This window comes from Somniosus microcephalus, chromosome 4 (genome assembly GCF_052327205.1).
Source record: "Somniosus microcephalus isolate GS21.2 chromosome 4, FLI_Smic_1.0, whole genome shotgun sequence".
NCBI classification, from domain to species: domain Eukaryota; kingdom Metazoa; phylum Chordata; class Chondrichthyes; order Squaliformes; family Somniosidae; genus Somniosus; species Somniosus microcephalus.
This window is the reverse complement of record NC_140990.1, coordinates 154,097,428-154,120,348: the sequence shown is the minus strand read 5'-3', so window position 1 is coordinate 154,120,348 and position 22,921 is coordinate 154,097,428. Positions and strand designations below refer to the sequence as shown.

Below are 22,921 nucleotides of genomic sequence, written 5' to 3'. Positions count from 1 at the left end.
CTCTCCCCCCCCCCCCTCCCTTCCCCCCCCTTCCTTCCTTTCCCCCCCCTCCCCTCCCCTCCCCCCTCCCTTCCCTTCCCCCCCCCTCCCTTCCCCTCCCCCTCCCTCCCTCTCCCGCCCCTCCCCCCCCCCGCCCCTCCCCTCCACCTGCTCTCTCTCTTCCCACCCAGTCGCTCTCTCTACCCCCCAGTCGCGCTCTCTCTTCCCCCCCAGTCGCGCTCTCTCTCTCTTTTCTCTCCCCCCCCCCCGCCCCAGTCGCTCTCTCTCTCTCTCTTCCAACAACAACATGCCCTCGAAAAAGCCTCGGCACCGCCGGGCACTTCAGCTAGTTATTCATAAATTGCCCAGTCTGTTGACGAGCTGTTCGCGGAAGTTCAGAAACTTGAACCGAGCCTCCAGTGGCCAGAGCACGCAACTACAGTGTAACCAGTAACAAATTGAATGGGAAGAGTTGACAGCAAGTCACAATGGTAAATGTTGGCCAAAAATTGCAACAGGACTCAAGGCTTGTGGAAGAAAGTGCATGCCCTACACTAGATTCTAAATACTAGATGTACAAAGGCAGACAGTATATTTACAAAGAACGGGAGGTGGGACAAGATAAGGTTTTATCAACAGAAAATGCTGGAAAAACTCAGCAGGCCAGGCAACATCTGTGGAGAGAAAATAGAGTCAACGTTTCGGGTCAAACCCTTTGTCAAGACTCAAACGTTGACTCTATTTTCTCTCCACGGATGTTGCCTGGCCTGCTGAATTTTTCCAGCATTTTCTGTTTTTATTTTCGGATTTCCAGCATCTGCAGTATTTTGCTATCGTACTAAGGTTTTATCAAGATGCATGCCATTTACAGCAATCAGCGGATCTTACAAATAAGTTCTAGCTTGAATCTGACAAGAGTGACTGTAATAGCAGCAATCAATTACTGTAAACCAAACATGCTGGCTGAACACAGTTTCATTTCATTGTGTTAAATTGTGTTTTAAATATATTGGCGAGAGAATTTCTCATGTTTACAATTGTTAGACATACCTGCATTATCTAAAAACTCAAGGCAAAAACTTCAATTTAAAAATGAACAACATTTCCAAGTTTCCAGCCTTTACTATTGCACGGCAGTCGTAAAGGTTGACTCCAGATCTCACCTTCTATCACCTCTTCCTCATTCAATGCCTTTTCCTCTCTGGGAACAAGGATGACCAGTGGGACTGCAGGATTTAAAGGTTTAGCTTGCAAGAGTTGTCTGATGTGAAGCATAGCAGAGAGCCAGTAGACTTTCTCCTCGTCCTGGTCTGTGCCTTCTTCACGAGCTGGTAGCAAGAGGATCAGGGCAGTTGTTCCCAGCAGCTCCTTCCGCTGTTCCATTGCATCCATGTCTGTGTCACTCAGAGGGCCTTTGGTCACCTGTTGAGAAAACCACAGATCACTAATAGGGGACACAAATGTAACTTTGGGAAGAACTTTTAGGTTACAGAACCTTTTCAAGTCAACCTTGAAAAGACTAACCTTTATACAGCTCTGTGAGGCCCTTACCTTACACAGATGTGAGCGCGAGCTCCTTACCTTACACAGATGTGAGCGCGAGCTCCTTACCTTACACAGATGTGAGCGCAAGCTCCTTACCTTACACAGGTGTGAGCGCGAGCCCCTTACCTTACACAGATGTGTGCGCGAGCTCCTTACCTTACACAGATGTGTGCGCGAGCTCCTTACCTTACACAGATGTGAGCGCGAGCTCCTTACCTTACACAGATGTGAGCGCGAGCTCCTTACCTTACACAGATGTGTGCGCGAGCTCCTTACCTTACACAGATGTGAGCGCGAGCTCCTAACCTTACACAGATGTGAGCGCGAGCTCCTTACCTTACACAGATGTGAGCGCGAGCTCCTTACCTTACACAGATGTGAGCGCGAGCTCCTTACCTTACACAGATGTGTGCGCGAGCTCCTTACCTTACACAGATGTGTGCGCGAGCTCCTTACCTTACACAGATGTGCGCGCGAGATCCTTACCTTACACAGATGTGAGCGCGAGATCCTTACCTTACACAGATGTGAGCGCAAGCTCCTTACCTTACACAGATGTGCGCGCGAGATCCTTACCTTACAGATGTTAGCGCGAGCCCCTTACCTTGCACAGATGTGCACGCGAGCTCCTTACCTTACACAGATGTGCGCGCGAGCTCCTTACCTTACACAGATGTGAGCGCGAGCCCCTTACCTTACACAGGTTTGCGCGCGAGCTCCTTACCTTACACAGGTGTGCGCGCGAGCTCCTTACCTTGCAGGTGTGTGCGCGAGCTCCTTACCCTACAGGTGTGCGCGCGAGCCCCTTACCTTACACAGATGTGTGCGCGAGCCCCTTACCTTACACAGATGTGCGCGCGAGCTCCTTACCTTACACAGATGTGCGCGCGAGCTCCTTACCTTACACAGATGTGAGCGCGAGCTCCTTACCGTACACAGATGTGAGCGCGAGCTCCTTACCTTACACAGATGTGAGCGCGAGCTCCTTACCTTACACAGATGTGCGCGCGAGCTCCTTACCTTACACAGATGTGCGCGCGAGATCCTTACCTTACAGATGTTAGCGCGAGCCCCTTACCTTGCACAGATGTGCACGCGAGCTCCTTACCTTACACAGATGTGCGCGCGAGCTCCTTACCTTACACAGATGTGAGCGCGAGCTCCTTACCTTACAGGTGTGCGCGCGAGCTCCTTACCCTACAGGTGTGCGCGCGAGCTCCTTACCTTACACAGATGTGAGCGCGAGCCCCTTACCTTGCACAGATGTGCACGCGAGCTCCTTACCTTACACAGATGTGCGCGCGAGCTCCTTACCTTACACAGATGTGAGCGCGAGCTCCTTACCTTACAGGTGTGCGCGCGAGCTCCTTACCCTACAGGTGTGCGCGCGAGCTCCTTACCTTACACAGATGTGCGCGCGAGCTCCTTACCTTACAGATGTGAGCGCGAGCTCCTTACCTTACAGGTGTGTGCGCGAGCTCCTTACCTTACAGGTGTGCGCGCGAGCTCCTTACCTTACAGGTGTGCGCGCGAGCCCCTTACCTTACAGATGTGAGCGCGAGCTCCTTACCTTACAGATGTGAGCGCGAGCTCCTTACCTTACAGGTGTGTGCGCGAGCTCCTTACCTTACAGGTGTGCGCGCGAGCCCCTTACCTTACACAGGTGTGTGCGCGAGCTCCTTACCTTACACAGGTGTGTGCGCGAGCTCCTTACCTTACACAGGTGTGTGCGCGAGCTCCTTACCTTACAGGTGTGTGCGCGAGCTCCTTACCTTACACAGGTGTGTGCGCGAGCTCCTTACCTTACACAGATGTGAGCGCGAGCTCCTTACCTTACACAGGTGTGTGCGCGAGCTCCTTACCTTACACAGGTGTGTGCGTGCGCTCCTTACCCTACAGGTGTGTGCGCGAGCCCCTTACCTTACACAGATGTGAGCGCGAGCTCCTTACCTTACACAGGTGTGTGCGCGAGCTCCTTACCTTACACAGGTGTGTGCGCGAGCTCCTTACCCTACAGGTGTGTGCGCGAGCCCCTTACCTTACAAAGATGTGTGCGCGAGCTCCTTATCTTACACAGATGTGTACAAACTCCTTACCTTTGCAGATGAGTTAGCGAGGCCCTTACTTTTACACAGATGAGCACGCGGGGCCCTTACCTTTACACAGATGTGCACAAGCACATCGATTGCTTCACTGCTGCTCACTGCTTTGCACAGGTGTGTCTGAATAACATCATCAGCATCACTATCTGGATCATCCGCCCTTTCGCTTCCTTGGAATTTTGCTTTCAGCCAATCAATTACATGTCTAAAAATGGGAAAACATGTTTTTGTAAAAGGTAGTTCTATTTTCTAATTAATTTAAAAATAAAAATGACTAAGTCATTTTGTGATACAAGCTAAAAAATGTTTGCAATTTTCCTGCAACACATTAGTCCAAATAAGTTTTTTAAAACCACGGTGTTGATTGTTGCAACCGTGTCCCAGGCTGAGCGGCACTTTAAATTTTAATCAGCAGTGTGTGCAGTGCTGGTGCACTGGCATCGCCTGGCTGCCTGAGCGTGGAGGAAGTTACCAGCTGGGGTCACACTTGCCATATGCTCCTCTCACCAGCGCTATTTAAAATTAGAGTGTGAATTCAAGTGTCAGTGAGTTGAACTGGTCCTACAGTCAATAATGCTGCGCTCCACGGTACTCGACCATGCTCATTCTCAGGACTTGGGCTTTGTTGCATGTACTTCACAATTTTACAGCAGCAATGCTCCTCCAGTGGCTCAGTTGGTAGAAGTTTTTTTTATTCGTTTATGGGATGTGGGCGTCGCTGGCAAGGCCAGCATTTATTGCCCATCCCCAATTGCCCTCGAGAAGGTGGTGGTGAGCCGCCTTCTTGAACCATAGAATCATAGAATGGTTAAAGCATAGAAGGAGGCCATTCGGCCCGTGCTGGCTCTCTGCAAAAGCACTTCAGCTAGTCCCACCTTTTCCCCGTAGCCCTGCAATTTCTTTTCTTTCAAGCATTTATCCAATTCCATTTTGAAAGCCACGATTGAGTCTGCCTCCACCACCCTTTCAGGCAGTGCATTCCAGATCATAACCACTCGCTGAGTATAAAAGATTTTTCTTACATCACCTTTGGTTATTCTGCCAATCACCTTAAATCTGTGTCCTCTGGTTCTCGACCCTTTCGCCAATGGGAACAGTTTCTCTCTATCTACTCTGTCTAGACCCGTCATGATTTTGAACACCTCTATAAAATCTCCTCTCAATCATCTCTGCTCTAAGAAGAACAACCCCAGCTTCTCCAGTCTATCCACGTAACTGTAACTGAAGTCCCTCACCCCTGGAACCATTCTTATAAATCTTTTCTGCACCCTCTCTAAAGCCTTCACATCCTTCCTAAAGTGCAGTGCCCAGAATTGGATACAATACTCCAGTTGAGGCCGAACCAGTGTTTTATAAAGGTGATATGCCTATCAATTAGTCCAATAAAAGGCGACGAGTTAAGAACGTAACTGAAGGTTTTTATTGGCTAAATAACAGAGCCCACCCTCGTGGGTGATCCGATCCAACAGGGAGGAATACTAGCCAGTCAGCTACCTTTATACCTGGGCAGGTAATGGGCGGAGTCGGAGGTGGTCAGCCCAGGTATAACAGTGCGACAAGAGGCGACCTCGTGTAGTGATGTGACAGTGAGAACAGTGAGAACAATATACAGTGATAACTATAACAGTGGTTTACCACATTCACCCCTTGTTTAGATTAGAGTCCGGCGGGGTGAAGTGTATTACCAGCTCTGGTATGTCAGTCTGTCCGGAGGCTTCGTTAGCCTCTCCGATCGTCGCAGCGGCGGTGTTACATTATCCGGTGTTAAAGCTGGTGTCTGCGTAGTCGGCAAAGGCTCGTGGGGTTCCGGCATGCCGTCTACCTCGGCTGGACTCGGGGGGTTGGGAGGGGGGGGTGAGGGTGCGAGGTCTCGTAAGGAGACAGTGTCCTCCCGTCCGTCTGGGTAAGCCACATAGGCGTACTGGGGGTTGGCGTGCAGGAGGTTCACCTTCTCGACCAGGGGGTCCGTTTTATGGGCCCTCACGTGCTTTCGCAGCAAGACGGGTCCCGGAGAGGTCAGCCAGGTTGGTAGGGTGGTTCCCGTAGTCGACTTCCTGGGGAAGACAAACATTCGGGCATGGGGGGTGGTGTTAATGGCAGTGCAAAGTAGTGACCGGATGGAGTGCAGCGCAATCGGGAGGACCTCTTGCCAGCGGGAGGTTGGGAGGCCCTTAGACTTTAAGGCTAAGAGGGTGGCCTTCCATACCGTCGCGTTCTCTCTTTCCACCTGGCCGTTCCCTCGGGGGTTGTAGCTGGTGGTCCTGCTTGCTGCAATACCCCTCTCCAATAGGAACTGACGGAGTTCCTCGCTCATGAAGGAGGCGCCCCGGTCACTATGTATATAGTTCGGGAACCCGAACAAGGCGAAGAGTTTGTTCAGGCATTTAATGACCGTGTTACTGGTCATGTCTGGGCAGGGGAAGGCAAAGGGGAAACGGGAGTACTCATCAACGATGTTGAGGAAGTACACATTACGGTCGGATGACGGTAGGGGCCCCTTGAAGTCGATGCTCAGACGCTCGAAGGGGCGGGTGGCCTTGATCAGGCTTGCTCTGTCCGGCTTATAGAAGTGCGGTTTGCACTCAGCACAGATCTGGCAGTTCCTGGTCATGGTCCTGACCTCCTCGATGGAGTATGGCAGGTTGCGGGCCTTAATGAAATGGTAGAGTCTGGTGACTCCGGGGTGGCAGAGGTCATTGTGGAGGGTCTGAAGTCTATCACTTTGCGCGCTGGCGCATGTAATGCGTGAAAGAGCATCAGGGGGGTCGTTCAGTTTACCGGGCCGGTACAAGATCTCATAATCATAGGTGGAAAGCTCGATTCTCCACCTCAAGATTTTGTCGTTCTTGATCTTGCCCCTCAGCTTGTTATTAAACATGAAGGCAACCGAGCGTTGGTCGGTGAGGAGGGTAAATCGTTTGCCTGCCAAGTAGTGCCTCCAGCGCCGTACTGCTTCCACAATTGCCTGGGCTTCCTTCTCGACCGACGAGTGTCGGGTCTCGGGGCCCTGTAGGGTCCTTGAGAAGAAGGCTACCGGCCTACCCTCCTGGTTAAGGGTAGCGGCTAGGGCGAAGTCGGATGCATCGCTCTCCACTTGGAAGGGGATTGACTCATCCACTGCGTGCATTGTGGCCTTGGCTATGTCTCCCTTAATGAGGGAGAAGGCCGCGCACGCCTCTTCCGTGAGGGGGAAGGATGTGGTTTTCAGGAGGGGTCTGGCTTTGTCCGCATAATTGGGTACCCATTGGGCATAGTAGGCGAAAAGCCCCAGGGTTCTCCTAAGTGCTTTTGGACAGTGGGGGAGGGGTAGCTCCATGAGGGGGCGCATTCTTTCGGGGTCGGGGCCGATGACTCCGTTCTCTACTACACAGCCAAGGATGGCAAGGCGCGCTGTGTTAAACACGCATTTCTCCTTATTGTAGGTGAGGTTCAGCCGTTGGGCCGTACGGAGGAATTTCTCCAGATTCACGTCATGGTCCTGCCGGTTGCGGCCGCAGATGGTGACGTTATCGAGATAGGGGAAAGTGGCCTGTAGTCCGTTCTGGTCAACCATCCGGTCCATCTCCCGTTGGAAAACCGAGACCCCGTTGGTGACACCAAAGGGGACCCTAAGGAATTGGTAGAGGCGGCCATTCGCCTCGAAGGCGGTGTACTGGCTGTCCTCCGGGCTGATGGGGAGTTGGTGGTAGGCCGACTTGAGGTCGATGGTCGAGAATACGCGGTATTGTGCAATCTCATTGACCATGTCCGATATGCGGGGGAGGGGGTATGCGTCCAGCTGGGTGTATCTGTTTATGGTCTGGCTGTAGTCGATAACCAGGCGATTTTTGTCGCCGGTCTTGACTACCACCACCTGGGCACGCCAGGGGCTGCTGCTCCCCTCAATAATGCCCTCTTTCAGGAGTCGCTGCACCTCAGAGCTAATGAAGGCTCTGTCCCCAGCGCTGTACCGCCTGCTCTTAGTAGCGACAGGTTTGCAGTCGGGGGTGAGGTTAGCGAACAGGGAAGGTGGCGGTACCTTGAGGGTGGATAGGCTGCAGGTGTTACGCGGTGGGCGGTTTAACTTTCGCTGGTTGTCGACTGTGAGTGGGGGGAGGGGTCCACCGTATGCTAGGGTTACACTTTGGAGGTGGGATTGGAAGTCCAGCCCTAGTATGACGGCAGCGCACAGCTGGGGGAGTACGAGGAGTTTAAAATTTTTATACTCTGTCCCTTTAACCGACAATGTCACGACACAGTAGCCGCTGATGTCTGTGGCGTGCGACCTCGATGCCATCGAGATGCGGCTGCGCGTTGGCAGGACGGGGAGGGAGTAGTGGCTCACCGTGTCTGGGTGGATGAAGCTCTCCGTGCTTCCGCTGTCGAACAGGCAGGTCGTGGCGTGGCCGTTGACTTTGATGTCCATCATTGAGCTGGCCAGGTGGTGCGGGCGGGCTTGATCCAGGGTCACGGAAGCTAGGGTGTAGATGAGCGCGTCGTTGTCATGACAAGATGGCGGCGAAGATGGCGGCCCCCGTAGTTCACATGAGGCTCTGTTTAAATCGTTTGCCCCGCACAAAGATGGCCGCCCCTGCTGTTCCCATGAGGCTCTGCAGGCTTCGGCTGCCCCGCACAAAGATGGCCGCCCCCAGGGTTCGCATGAGGCACTGCTGGCTTCTGAGGATTTGCTTCTGCAGGCCTTGGAGAAGTGGCCTTTCTTGAGGCAGGTTTTGCAGGTCGAGTTTTTGGCTGGGCAGCGCGACCTCGGATGCTTCTCCTGGCCGCAAAAGAAGCAGCCAGCGGCCCGATCGGGGTTGCCTGATGTCGGGGCCGGTACCGGGGCTAGCGGGCCCGGTCGGATCCGTGATGCAGACGCTGAGGTAGGTCCCGGGGGCAGCGCTATGAAGGGTGGTGGGGTGGGGGTCGGGCCCGAGTCCCAGGGTCGCGAATAGTACCTGGCAAACGCTTCCTGGTCTTGCTGGGTGGCCTCTAGGGTGAGGGCGAGGGCTTCGGCCTTGTCCAGGTCTATGTCCTTAGCTTCAAGCAGTCTTTGCCGTGTGTAGTCGGAACGTAGGCCTCTCACCAAGGCGTTGCGGACATTGTCTTCCATGTTCGCAGTAGCCGTCACCGCTTTAAAGTCACAGTTCCTGCCGAGTTGTCTCAGCGCTCGTGAAAATTCAGCTATCGATTCTCCTGGCTGTTGCTGGCGAGATCTTAAGAGATGCCTAGTGTACATGTAGTTTACCGGGCTCCGGTACTGCTGTTTCAGTAGGTTGATGGCGTCGTCGTACGTAGTCATGTCCTGGATGAGTGTATATACTCTCGGGCTCGCTTGGGCTTTCAGGACTCTTAGTTTGGATCTCTGAGGGACGACGGCTTCCTCCAGGTACGATTCGAAGCAGTCCAGCCAGTGTTTGAAGTCGTTGGCTGAGTTTGGTGCCTGTGGGTTTAGATCCAGGTATGGTGGTTTCAAGGCTTGCAGCCAAGCCGGCTGGTGTGGCCCGTTGTCTGGAGGCTGCTGTTGCTGTGCTGCTGGGTGAGCTCCTTGCTGTTGCTGTTCATTATCAGACATCTTTAAAATTTAGCCAATAAAATTGATATGCCTATCAATTAGTCCAATAAAAGGCGACGAGTTAAGAACGTAACTGAAGGTTTTTATTGGCTAAATAACAGAGCCCACCCTCGTGGGTGATCCGATCCAACAGGGAGGAATACTAGCCAGTCAGCTACCTTTATACCTGGGCAGGTAATGGGCGGAGTCGGAGGTGGTCAGCCCAGGTATAACAGTGCGACAAGAGGCGACCTCGTGTAGTGATGTGACAGTGAGAACAGTGAGAACAATATACAGTGATAACTATAACAGTGGTTTACCACAAAAGGTTCATCATAACTTCCTTGCTTTTGTACTCTATGCCTCTATTTATGAACCGCTGCAGTCCGTGTGGTGAAGGTACTCCCACAGTGCTGTTAGGGAGGGAGTTCGAGGATTTTGACCCAGCGATGAAGAAGGATCAGCGATATACTTCTAAGTCAGGATGGTGTGTGACTTGGAGAGGAACTTGGGGGTGGTGGTGTTCTCATGCACCTGCTGCCCTTGTCCTTCCAGGTGGTGGAGTTCGCAGGTTTGGGAGCTGCTGCCGAAGAAGCCTTGGCGAGTTGCTGCAGTGCATCTTGTAGATAGTGCACACTGCAGCCATGGTACGCCGGTGGTGGAGGGAGTGAATGTTTAAGCTGGTGGATGGGGTGCCAATCAAGCGGGCTGCTTTGTGTCGAGCTTCTCAAGTGTTGTTGGAGCTGCACTCATCCAGGCAACGGGAGAGAATTCCATCACACTCCTTACTTGTACCTTGTCGATGGTGGAAAAGATTTGGGGAGTCAGGAAGGGAGACACTCACCGCAGAATACCTAGCCTCTGACCTGCTCTTGTTGCCACAGTATTTATGTGGCTAGTCCAGTTAAGTTTCTGGTCAGGATGTTGATGGTGGGGGATTCGGCGATGGTAATGCCATTGAATGTCAAGGGGAGGTGGTTAGACTCTCGCTTGTTGGAGATAGTCATTGCCTGGCACTTCTGTGGCGTGAATGTTACTTGCCACTTATCAGCTCAAGCCTGAACGTCGTCCAGGTCTTGTTGCATGCGGGCATGGACTGCTTCATTATCTGATGAGTTGTGAATGGCGCTGAACACTGTGTAGTCATCAACGAACATCCCCATTTCTGACCTTATGTTGGAGGGAAGGTCATTGATGAAGCAGCTGAAGATGGTTGGGCCTAGGAACTCCTGCAGCGATGTACTGGGGCTGTGATGATTGACCTTCAACCACCACAAACATCTTCCTTTGTGCTAGGTATGACTCCAGCCAGTGGAGCATTTTCCCCCCGATTATCATTGACTTCAGTTTTATTAGGGCTCCTTGATGCCATACTCCGTCAAATGCTGCCTTGGTGTCAAGGGCAGTCACTCTCACCTCACCTCTAGAATTCAGCTCAATTGTCCATGTTTGGACCAAGACTGTAATGAGGTCGGGAGCCAAGTGGTCTTGGCGGAACCCAAACTGGGCATCAGTGAGCAGGTTTTTGGTGAGTAAGTGCCGCTTGATAACACTGTCGATGACACCTTCCATCACTTTGCTGATGATTGGGAGTAGGCTGATGGGGCGGTAATTGATCGGGTTGGATTTGTCCAGCTTTTTGTGGACAGGGCATACCTGGGCAGTTTTCCACATTGTCGGATAGATGCCAGTGTTGTAGCTGTACTGGAACTGCTTGGCTAGAGGCGCTGCTAGTTCTGGAGTATAAGTCTTCAGCATGGTAGCCGGGATGTTGTCGGGGCCCATAGCCTTTGCTGTATCCAGTACGCTCAGCCGTTTCTTGATATCACGTGGAGTGAATCGAATTGGCTGAAGACTGGCTTCTGTGATGGTGGAGATCTCAGGAGTAGGCCGATATGGATCATCCACTAGGCACTTTTGGCTGAAGATGGTTGCAAACGCTTCAGCCTTGTCTTTTGCACTCACGTGCTGGGCTCCACCATCATTGAGGATGGGGATATTCATGGCGCCTCTTCCTCCCGTTAGTTGTTTCATGGTCCACCACCATTCCCGACTGGATGCGGCAGGACTGCAGAGCTTTGATCTGATCCGTTGATTGTGGGATCACTTAGCCCTATCTATAGCATGCTGCTTACACTTTTTAGCATGCATGTAGTCCTGTGTTGCAGCTTCCCCAGGTTGGCACCTCATTTGTAGGTACGCCTGGTGCTGCTCCTGGCATGCACTTTTACACTCCTTATTGAACCAGGGTTGGTCCCCTGGCTTGATGGTAATGGTAGAGTGAGGGATATGCCAGGCCATGAGGTTATAGATTGTGGTGGAATACAATTCTGCTGCTGCTGATGGCCCACAGCACCTCATGGATGTCCAGTTTTCAGCTGCGAGATCTGTTCTGAATCTATCCCATTTAGCACGGTGGTAGTGCCACACAACACGATGGAGGGTGTTCCTCAGTGTGAAGACGGGACTTCGTCTCCACAATGACTGTGTGGTGGTCACTGCCACCAATGCTGTCATGGACAGATGCATCTGTGACAGGTAGATTGGTGAGGACGAGGTCAAGTAGGTTTTCCCCCTTGTGTTGGTTCACTCACCACCTGTCGCAGGCCCAGACTGGTAGTTATGTCATTCAGGACTCAGCCAGCTCGGTTAGTAGTGGTGCTACCAAGCCACTCTTGGTGATGGACATTGAAGTCACCCACCCAGAGTACATTCTGTGCCCTCGTTACTCTCAGTACTTCTTCCAAGTGGTGTTCAACATGGAGGAGTACTGATTCATCAGCTGAGGGAGGGCGGTAGGTGGTAATCAGCAGGAGGTTTCCTTGCCCATGCTTGACCTGAAGCAATGAGATTTCATGGGGTCCGGAGTTAATGTTGAGGACTCCCAAGGCCACTCCTTCCCGACTGTATACCACTGTGCCGCCACCCCTGGTGGGTTTGTCCTGCCGATGGGACAGGGATGGTGATGGAGGAGTTTGGGACATTGGCTGAAAGGTATGATTCTGTGAGTATGACTATGTCAGGCTGTTGCTTGACTAGTCTGTGGGACAGCTCTCCCAATTTTGGTACAAGTCCCCAGATGTTGGTGAGGAGGACTTTGCAGGGTTGACTGGGCTGGGTGTGCCACTGTCGTGTCTGTAGCCGGTGCCGAGGTCGATGCCGGATGTTCTGTCTGGTTTCATTCTTATTATTTTGTTTCGTAGCGGTTTGTTGCAACTGAGTGGCTTGCTAGGCCATTTCAGAGGGCAGTTAAGAGTCAACCACATTGTTGTGGGTCTGGAGTCACAAATAGGTCAGACCAGGTAAGGCTGGCAGATTTCCTTTCCTAAAGGACATTAGTGAACCAGATGGGTTTTTACGACAATCCAGTAGTTTCATGATCAGCATTACTGATACAAGCTTTTTATTCCAGATTTAATTAACTGAATTTAAATTCCCCAGCTGCCGTGGTGGGATTTGAACTCTGGATTACTAGCCCAGTGACATTACCACTACGCTACCGTAGCTGCCATGCGGACGAGAAGATCAGAGGTCTGTGCTGAGTTAGCTTATCTCAGGCAGGCTACAGTGAGAATACTTCATCTGGACTCAGTTCTCAGGGCTGGGGGTTAAAAAAAAACCAAGAGCCCAGAATTGGGTAATAACATCGAACGAAAAAGTTTGTTCATCTTTATTTCAGGTTTGCCTTTTCCCCGAGTGAGAGCCCCAGTCTTTGTTTTGCTCTCTCTAACATTTTTTAAAAGTTAGAATAAAAGGAGCTTATTCGCGTCCTAGTTCCCAGTCTGTGAGAATTCCGCATTGTGATTGGCTGCTTAGACAGCTTGTTGACGTCACAGCAGCTTACGTTAGGGATTCCCATTAACTTACACTGATTTCAACTGAACGTCGGAAAAGCCAAACTGCTCGCCACAAAGATCGCAAGATCTTTGTGGGAAGCTTACTTCGGGGCCAGCGGCGAACGTCTTTGTTTCCCCACTGACCACAAATCACAGGCCAAGGTTTCCGTTCCTGAATCCTATACGTTTAGACAAGAGGTTAAATGGTTCAGTATGTAACTAATGGCTGTTTGTTTCAGCTCAGGTTTAATTAAATTTAATTAGTGTCATAATGGTTCAGGTGGAGGGTCTCCTGGGTCTGCGCCTGGATGCACTGAATCACCTGGGCAGGTTGGAGCACATGTCCAATGTTCCGATATTCTCTGCACCATGATCCAGTGCAACTGGGCACATTCCCAGGAAAACCTCCCCTAAAATATCTTTCAAACCAGATTACCACATGGACACTTCCACTGATGGAGCCTGATATTGTTCTCCATCTATTTAAAGTTACTTTTGAGATAGTGTTGCTGGTCAGAGCATCGGTGTGGTGGCACTGGTCAGAGCATTGGTGTGGTGGCACTGGTCAGAGATGTGTTTGGTTCCTCCCACTCTGCCGAGTTTCCTGCCTCAGCTGCACCATTGGGAGAGGGGAGGGGAGTGCATTGGTGAGGCTGAGCAAAAGCCAAGCATCTTTCTGAGGAGGTGGAAAAACAAGACAGTCTCCAGCCAACGTATGGATTTCCTACATGCTGGCCGACAGCAGCAGTGAGAGGAGGCTGGAAAGGACATTGCCCAACCATCCCCCTCCCTCTCTGCTGCAGGTGTGCCTAGCTCCCAGAGACAGAGGAACCCAGGAGGGAGCCACACCCTCACCAAACAAACACTCCCTTTTGGCTCCTCTGTGCCCTGCACCAGTCCTCAGGTGACAGGGTGGGTGTACAATCTACTCCAAGGCCCCTTGCACTGTCTTTGTAACCAACCATTCAAAGATGAGCAGAATTGCCCTCCCTCCTGGTATGGATTAGCTTGGCTAGACAACTCGCCCAGGCAGCTAGTCAAATGCTGAATGAGGTGAGTTGTGGCACATTTACAGTTTACAACTCATCGACTGGTACAGCAAACTGGAGTCAGTAAGATGGCAAACACTTAACAAAATACGGCTTAAAACAGAGAGACAGGGAGTCACTGGGTTTAGAAGCTAACCTGTTGCTGTCACTAAGTCCATATTCTTCATCACTTGGCAACAGTAGAACAACCTTCCAGAAGATTTTCTCCTGACGAGTTGGGAAGCTATCTGCAACCAATGTGAACAAATCCAAAGGAGTCCAGGCAGCTTCACTAAAAGATAAATTAGAATTCAAATTTAGGAATAACTGCTGTATCTTGCCTCATGGGCATCATATACAACAAACATTAGCGGCCCTTAAATCATATACAACAAAGTGCACTGCCCATTGACTCCATCTGGACAAAAGATCCTTTCAGCTATTTATAGTCCCCACCACTTTAAACCGCATGTCCATGCAAATGCAATGTGCCCACGATACATGACGGCTGGTACAACGTGGTAGAGTTAATAAAATTAAAATCACACCGTTCAAAAGTAATGTCCTCTAAAGCCCTGTCCTGGTCAATTTCAAAGCTCCTGAATTGCTGCCGCTGTGTTTGTGAATGTCTTTCAGAACTTAATATTTAATAACAGGGTGATTCAAATACATTACGTGTGGAGATGCCGGAGTTGGACTGGGGTGGACAAATGTAAGAAGTCACACAAAACCAGGTTATAGTCCAACAGCTTTATTTGAAATCACAAGCTTTCAGAGCGCTGCTCCTTCGTCAGGTGAAGTGGAGAAATGCATAAAGACACAGCTTATATAGTCAGAGAATCATGTCAGATGTTTACAGGTAATGTTTCCAACTGCCATTTATCACACCTCGGCAGAGAGATAATCACAGCAATCAAAGGTGTGAATGGTGTCCAAACAGGTCAGTCAGGAAAACATTACATCAAAGAACAATGAGGTTGGGTCACAAGGGGTCAAATATTGCAGATGCTGGGGTCTGGAAATCACAGCAGGTCCGGCCGCATCTGTGTAGAGAGAACAAGCCAATGTCGACTCGAGTCTGGATGACCCTGCGTCAGGTGGGGTTACATGTAGCGTGACATGAACCCAAGATCTCGGTTGAGGCCGTCCTCATGGGTGCGGAACTTGGCTATCAGTTTCTGCTCGACGATTTTGCGTTGTCGTGTGTCTCGAAGGCCACCTTGGAGAATGCTTACCTGAAGATCGGAGGCTGAATGTCCTTGACTGCTGAAGTGTTCCCCGACTGGGAGGGAACACTCCTGCCTGGTGATTGTTGCACGGTGTCCGTTCATCCGTTGTCGCAGTGTCTGCATGGTCTCGCCGATGTACCATGCTCCGGGGCATCCTTTCCTGCAACGTATGAGGTAGACAACGTTGGCCGAGTCACATGAGTATGTACCATGTACCTGGTGGGTGGTGTCCTCACGTGTGATGATGGTATCTGTGTTGATGATCTGGCATGTCTTGCAGAGGTTGCTGTGGCAGGGTTGTGTGGTGTCGTGGTCGCTGTTCTCCTGAAAGCTGGGTAATTTGCTGCGAACGATGGTCTGTTTGAGGTTAGGCGGCTGTTTGAAAGCGAGTAGTGGAGGCGTGGGGATGGCTTAGCGAGGTGTTCGTCGTCATCAATGACATGTTGAAGGCTGCGAAGAACATGGCGTAGTTTCTCCGCTCCGGGAAAGTACTGGATGACTCGAGTCGACATTGGCTTGTTCTCTCTACACAGATGCGGCCGGACCTGCTGTGATTTCCAGCAACAAAAAAAAATGTTTTTTGTCTGTTTTTTTGTTTTTCATACAGACCCCAGCATCTGCAATATTTGACCCCTTGTGACCCAACCTCATTGTTCTTTGATGTAATGTTTTCCTGACTGACCTGTTTGGACACCATTCACCCCTTTGATTGCTGTGATTATCTCTCTGCCGAGGTGTGATAAATGGCAGTTGGAAACATTACCTGTAAACATCTGACATGATTCTCTGACTATATAAGCTGTGTCTTTATGCATTTCTCCACTTCACCTGACGAAGGAGCAGCGCTCTGAAAGCTTGTGATTTCAAATAAAGCTGTTGGACTATAACCTGGTGTTGTGTGACTTCTTACAAATACATTACAACAGTGCAAACGGCTAAATTTATATATTTCTTTGTTCGTATAATCATCAGCTCCTCCGAAAGTAACAGTTAGACTGTAGAGGTTGCTACCTACAAACTGCCCTGGTCAATTTCAAAGTTCCGGAAACATTGCCACCTCATTTGTGAATGCGTTTCAGAAATTAACACTTAATAAGGGACTGATTCAAATACATTATATTATTCCCATTTGCAACTCCTCAGATAATGAAGCAGTTCATGCCCACATGCAGCAAGACCTGGACGACATTCAGGCTTGGGCTGATAAGTTGCAGGTAACATTCACGCCACACAAGTGCCAGGCAATGACTATCTCCAAAGAGAGAGTCTAACCACCTCCCCATGACATTTCATGGCGTTACCATCGCTGGATCCCCCACCATCAACATCCTGGGGGTCACCACTGACCAAAAACTTAACTGGACCAGCCATACAAATACTGTGGCTACAAGAGCAGCTCAGAGGCTGGGTATTCACACCATCCAGGACAAAGCAGCCCGCTTGATTGGCACCCCATCTACCACCTTAAACATTCACTCCCTCCACCACCGGCATACCATGGTTGCAGTGTGTACCATCTCCAAGATGCACTGCAGCAACTCGCCAAGGCTTCTTCGGTAGCACCTCCCAAACCCACGACCTCTTCCACCTAGAAGGACAAGGGCAGCAGGCGCATGGGAACACCATCACTTCCAAGGTCCCCTCCAAGTCACACACCATCCTGACTTGGAAATATATCGCCGATCCTTCATCGTCACTGGGTCCAAATCCTGGAACTCCCTCCCTAACAGCACTGTGGGAGTACCTTCACCGCAAGGACTGCAGCAGTTCAAGAAGGTGGCTCACCACCACCTTCTCAAGGGCAATTAGGGATTGGCAATAAATGCTGGCCTTGCCAGCGACGTCCACATCCCATGAACAAGTAAAAGAACCATTAAAACTAGTGCTGCGAGGTGTACACCAGTGAACAGGGGCGGATAGAAGAGGACCCCGAAGAGCTGTTTGACCTGCCTGAAATAGTTGGTCGTCTTAATGCAGTTTAAGCGACACCTTTATAATTGATGCCTATTCTAATAGCAAGTGGTCAGCAACATTTGCCAGTTATATAGATGGCTGTCCTGGATAAACGGCGACGGTATAGGTGGTGGGGACTGTAACTCAACAGCCTAAATAAACAGAGCAATGACTATCCTTTGTGAAAGGTGAGAATGTCAATGGTGTCTGCAACTGAATCTACGCCACAAAATTTCACAAACGAGTTCCTGTACCAGAGGAGCTGCTGGTAGAAATTCTGAACTCTCATTTGATGAGCTGTCTCCTTCCTCCTCTGCAGCAACCTGCAACACAGCAGAAAAAAAAACCATCTGTCACAGCTCGTTCATGCATTTTCTCATCACATCATACCAAGCTGCACTCTGCATCAGGGCCAACATTATAGCCTGGTCATTAGCAGCTGTGGACACATTTCAGGAAACACCACACAATGGAAGTTTTCAACACATCTAGAAGATGGTGTCAGGAGGTCAAATTGTTAATACTTATGCCTCTAACATTTGCATCGCAATGCTGTCCTCTTTAGCCTCCTCAAGATTTAACTATATCAACCTACAAAGTAGCAGGCTGCAAGTGTGCATCTGGGGTAGGATTCCAACTGAAGTCCTCTGAGCACAGTACTCCAGTGGTTGGGATGCTGCTCAGTGTACCAAAGTAAAATACAATTTCAAAATATGTCTTGCAATTATTTGCTGCAATAAAGCTCTATAAAATTGACCTTGACAGTTCACCCCGACCTTAAAGTTGCCCCCAGGCTGCTCTGTCACAGTGTAATTCGCAGTGATTATAGAATGATGTCAACTCTGGCAAAGGAGTATGGGTAAAATCCTGTTCCATTATCGAGAAACTGACACGCCCTTACAGGCAGTGAATCCATTAGGGGATCATGGGACAGAGAGCATTTAAACTCAAACAGCAAGAAATAATGTTAGCTTCTGTAAAGAATAGATGGAACAAGAGAACCCAAAGGGAAATAAACAACATCAAACAGGTGACTCAGCACCAGAAAGAGAAATACAATAGCAAAATACTGCAGATGCTGGAAATCCGAAATAACAACAGAAAACGCTGGAAACACTCAGCAGGCCAGGCAGCATCCGTGGAGAGAGAAACAGGGTTAACGTTTCAGGTCGATGACCCTTCGTCGAAACTGGAAAAAAGCAGAAAATGGAAAGCAAGTTTAGGGGCTGGGAAAAGGGGGAGGAGATGAAAGAACAAAAGGGATGCTGAGTTTTTCCAGCGTTTTCTGTTGTTATACCAGAAAGAGAAAGATTGGTTAATGTTTAGAATGAGACTCCATCAGGATAAACAAAAAAAAGGATGCCACAATGGAGCAAAGCAAGAAGGGGAAAATAAAAACCAGAAATAAAAACAACATGTCAGATGATGTGATTGAGGGTCATAGCACAATTCCCAGCGTAGAGGGGGCGGGGAGTGAGAGGGTACGGGGGGGGGGGGGGGGCGGGAGAGAAGAGGCGGGGGGGGGGAGAGAAGAGGCGGGGGGGAGAGAAGAGGCGGGGGGGGAGAGAAGAGGCGGGGGGGGAGAGAAGAGGCGGGGGGGGGAGAGAAGAGGCGGGGGGGGGAGAGAAGAGGCGGGGGGGGAGAGAAGAGGCGGGGGGGGAGAGAAGAGGCGGGGGGGGAGAGAAGAGGCGGGGGGGGAGAGAAGAGGCGGGGGGGGAGAGAAGAGGCGGGGGGGGAGAGAAGAGGCGGGGGGGGAGAGAAGAGGCGGGGGGGGGAGAGAAGAGGCGGGGGGGGAGAGAAGAGGCGGGGGGGGGAGAGAAGAGGCGGGGGGGGAGAGAAGAGGCGGGGGGGGAGAGAAGAGGCGGGGGGGGGAGAGAAGAGGCGGGGGGGGAGAGAAGAGGCGGGGGGGGAGAGAAGAGGCGGGGGGGGGAGAGAAGAGGCGGGGGGGGAGAGAAGAGGCGGGGGGGGAGAGAAGAGGCGGGGGGGGAGAGAAGAGGCGGGGGGGGAGAGAAGAGGCGGGGGGGGAGAGAAGAGGCGGGGGGGGAGAGAAGAGGCGGGGGGGGAGAGAAGAGGCGGGGGGGGAGAGAAGAGGCGGGGGGGAGAGAAGAGGCGGGGGGGAGAGAAGAGGCGGGGGGGAGAGAAGAGGCGGGGGGGAGAGAAGAGGCGGGGGGGAGAGAAGAGGCGGGGGGGGAGAGAAGAGGCGGGGGGGGAGAGAAGAGGCGGGGGGGGAGAGAAGAGGCGGGGGGGGAGAGAAGAGGCGGGGGGGGAGAGAAGAGGCGGGGGGGGGAGAGAAGAGGCGGGGGGGGAGAGAAGAGGCGGGGGGGGAGAGAAGAGGCGGGGGGGGAGAGAAGAGGCGGGGGGGGAGAGAAGAGGCGGGGGGGGAGAGAAGAGGCGGGGGGGGAGAGAAGAGGCGGGGGGGGAGAGAAGAGGCGGGGGGGGAGAGAAGAGGCGGGGGGGGAGAGAAGAGGCGGGGGGGGAGAGAAGAGGCGGGGGGGGAGAGAAGAGGCGGGGGGGGAGAGAAGAGGCGGGGGGGGAGAGAAGAGGCGGGGGGGGAGAGAAGAGGCGGGGGGGGAGAGAAGAGGCGGGGGGGGAGAGAAGAGGCGGGGGGGGAGAGAAGAGGCGGGGGGGGAGAGAAGAGGCGGGGGGGGAGAGAAGAGGCGGGGGGGGAGAGAAGAGGCGGGGGGGGAGAGAAGAGGCGGGGGGGGAGAGAAGAGGCGGGGGGGGAGAGAAGAGGCGGGGGGGGAGAGAAGAGGCGGGGGGGGAGAGAAGAGGCGGGGGGGGAGAGAAGAGGCGGGGGGGGAGAGAAGAGGCGGGGGGGGAGAGAAGAGGCGGGGGGGGAGAGAAGAGGCGGGGGGGGAGAGAAGAGGCGGGGGGGGAGAGAAGAGGCGGGGGGGGAGAGAAGAGGCGGGGGGGGAGAGAAGAGGCGGGGGGGAGAGAAGAGGCGGGGGGGAGAGAAGAGGCGGGGGGGAGAGAAGAGGCGGGGGGGAGAGAAGAGGCGGGGGGGAGAGAAGAGGCGGGGGGGAGAGAAGAGGCGGGGGGGGAGAGGGGGGGGAGAGAAGAGGCGGGGGGGGGAGAGAAGAGGCGGGGGGGGAGAGAAGAGGCGGGGGGGGAGAGAAGAGGCGGGGGGGGAGAGAAGAGGCGGGGGGGGAGAGAAGAGGCGGGGGGGAGAGAAGAGGCGGGGGGGGAGAGAAGAGGCGGGGGGGGAGAGAAGAGGCGGGGGGGAGAGAAGAGGCGGGGGGGGAGAGAAGAGGCGGGGGGGGGAGAGAAGAGGCGGGGGGGGAGAGAAGAGGCGGGGGGGGAGAGAAGAGGCGGGGGGGGAGAGAAGAGGCGGGGGGGGAGAGAAGAGGCGGGGGGGGAGAGAAGAGGCGGGGGGGGAGAGAAGAGGCGGGGGGGGAGAGAAGAGGCGGGGGGGGGAGAGAAGAGGCGGGGGGGGAGAGAAGAGGCGGGGGGGGGAGAGAAGAGGCGGGGGGGGGAGAGAAGAGGCGGGGGGGGGAGAGAAGAGGCGGGGGGGGAGAGAAGAGGCGGGGGGGGGAGAGAAGAGGCGGGGGGGGAGAGAAGAGGCGGGGGGGGGAGAGAAGAGGCGGGGGGGGAGAGAAGAGGCGGGGGGGGAGAGAAGAGGCGGGGGGGGAGAGAAGAGGCGGGGGGGGAGAGAAGAGGCGGGGGGGGAGAGAAGAGGCGGGGGGGGAGAGAAGAGGCGGGGGGGGAGAGAAGAGGCGGGGGGGGAGAGAAGAGGCGGGGGGGGAGAGAAGAGGCGGGGGGGGGAGAGAAGAGGCGGGGGGGGGAGAGAAGAGGCGGGGGGGGAGAGAAGAGGCGGGGGGGGAGAGAAGAGGCGGGGGGGGGAGAGAAGAGGCGGGGGGGGAGAGAAGAGGCGGGGGGGGGAGAGAAGAGGCGGGGGGGGGAGAGAAGAGGCGGGGGGGGAGAGAAGAGGCGGGGGGGGAGAGAAGAGGCGGGGGGGGAGAGAAGAGGCGGGGGGGGAGAGAAGAGGCGGGGGGGGGAGAGAAGAGGCGGGGGGGGAGAGAAGAGGCGGGGGGGGAGAGAAGAGGCGGGGGGGGGAGAGAAGAGGCGGGGGGGGAGAGAAGAGGCGGGGGGGGAGAGAAGAGGCGGGGGGGGAGAGAAGAGGCGGGGGGGGAGAGAAGAGGCGGGGGGGAGAGAAGAGGCGGGGGGGAGAGAAGAGGCGGGGGGGAGAGAAGAGGCGGGGGGGAGAGAAGAGGCGGGGGGGAGAGAAGAGGCGGGGGGGGAGAGAAGAGGCGGGGGGGGAGAGAAGAGGCGGGGGGGGAGAGAAGAGGCGGGGGGGGAGAGAAGAGGCGGGGGGGGAGAGAAGAGGCGGGGGGGGAGAGAAGAGGCGGGGGGGGAGAGAAGAGGCGGGGGGGGAGAGAAGAGGCGGGGGGGGAGAGAAGAGGCGGGGGGGGAGAGAAGAGGCGGGGGGGGAGAGAAGAGGCGGGGGGGGAGAGAAGAGGCGGGGGGGGAGAGAAGAGGCGGGGGGGGAGAGAAGAGGCGGGGGGGGAGAGAAGAGGCGGGGGGGGAGAGAAGAGGCGGGGGGGGAGAGAAGAGGCGGGGGGGGAGAGAAGAGGCGGGGGGGGAGAGAAGAGGCGGGGGGGGAGAGAAGAGGCGGGGGGGGAGAGAAGAGGCGGGGGGGGAGAGAAGAGGCGGGGGGGGAGAGAAGAGGCGGGGGGGGAGAGAAGAGGCGGGGGGGGAGAGAAGAGGCGGGGGGGGAGAGAAGAGGCGGGGGGGGAGAGAAGAGGCGGGGGGGAGAGAAGAGGCGGGGGGGAGAGAAGAGGCGGGGGGGAGAGAAGAGGCGGGGGGGAGAGAAGAGGCGGGGGGGAGAGAAGAGGCGGGGGGGAGAGAAGAGGCGGGGGGGGAGAGAAGAGGCGGGGGGGGAGAGAAGAGGCGGGGGGGGAGAGAAGAGGCGGGGGGGGAGAGAAGAGGCGGGGGGGGAGAGAAGAGGCGGGGGGGAGAGAAGAGGCGGGGGGGAGAGAAGAGGCGGGGGGGAGAGAAGAGGCGGGGGGGAGAGAAGAGGCGGGGGGGAGAGAAGAGGCGGGGGGGGAGAGAAGAGGCGGGGGGGAGAGAAGAGGCGGGGGGGAGAGAAGAGGCGGGGGGGAGAGAAGAGGCGGGGGGGAGAGAAGAGGCGGGGGGGAGAGAAGAGGCGGGGGGGAGAGAAGAGGCGGGGGGGAGAGAAGAGGCGGGGGGGAGAGAAGAGGCGGGGGGGAGAGAAGAGGCGGGGGGGAGAGAAGAGGCGGGGGGGAGAGAAGAGGCGGGGGGGAGAGAAGAGGCGGGGGGGAGAGAAGAGGCGGGGGGGAGAGAAGAGGCGGGGGGGAGAGAAGAGGCGGGGGGGAGAGAAGAGGCGGGGGGGAGAGAAGAGGCGGGGGGGGGGAGAGAAGAGGCGGGGGGGAGAGAGAGAGAGAGGCGGGGGGGAGAGAAGAGGCGGGGGGGAGAGAAGAGGCGGGGGGAGAGAAGAGGCGGGGGGGAGAGAAGAGGCGGGGGGGGAGAAGAGGAGAAGAGGTGGGGGAGAGAGGAGAAGAGGTGGGGGGAGAAGAGAAGAGGTGGGGGAGAAGAGAAGAGGTGGGGGGAGAAGAGAAGAGGTGGGGGGAGAAGAGAAGGGTGGGGGAGAAGAGAAGAGGTGGGGGGAGAAGAGAAGAGGTGGGGGGAGAAGAGAAGAGGTGGGGGAGAAGAGAAGAGGTGGGGGGAGAAGAGGAGAAGAGGTGGGGTGGGGGAGAGCTAG

At 54.5% G+C, this 22,921-nt stretch overlaps 1 protein-coding gene across 1 annotated transcript in view; it reads right to left on the bottom strand.

Moving 5' to 3' along the window:
- mcm3ap (minichromosome maintenance complex component 3 associated protein) overlaps positions 1-22,921 on the bottom strand; it is a 129,086-nt gene that overhangs the window by 38,995 nt on the left and 67,170 nt on the right. The window contains exons 19-22 of the mRNA XM_085985353.1: positions 17,457-17,525; positions 14,178-14,312; positions 3,681-3,831; positions 1,143-1,401 (exon numbers count right to left, since the gene is read on the bottom strand). Coding sequence (XP_085841479.1) covers positions 1,143-1,401; positions 3,681-3,831; positions 14,178-14,312; positions 17,457-17,525 — 614 coding nt within the window. The remainder of the gene's footprint in view (positions 1-1,142; positions 1,402-3,680; positions 3,832-14,177; positions 14,313-17,456; positions 17,526-22,921) is intronic.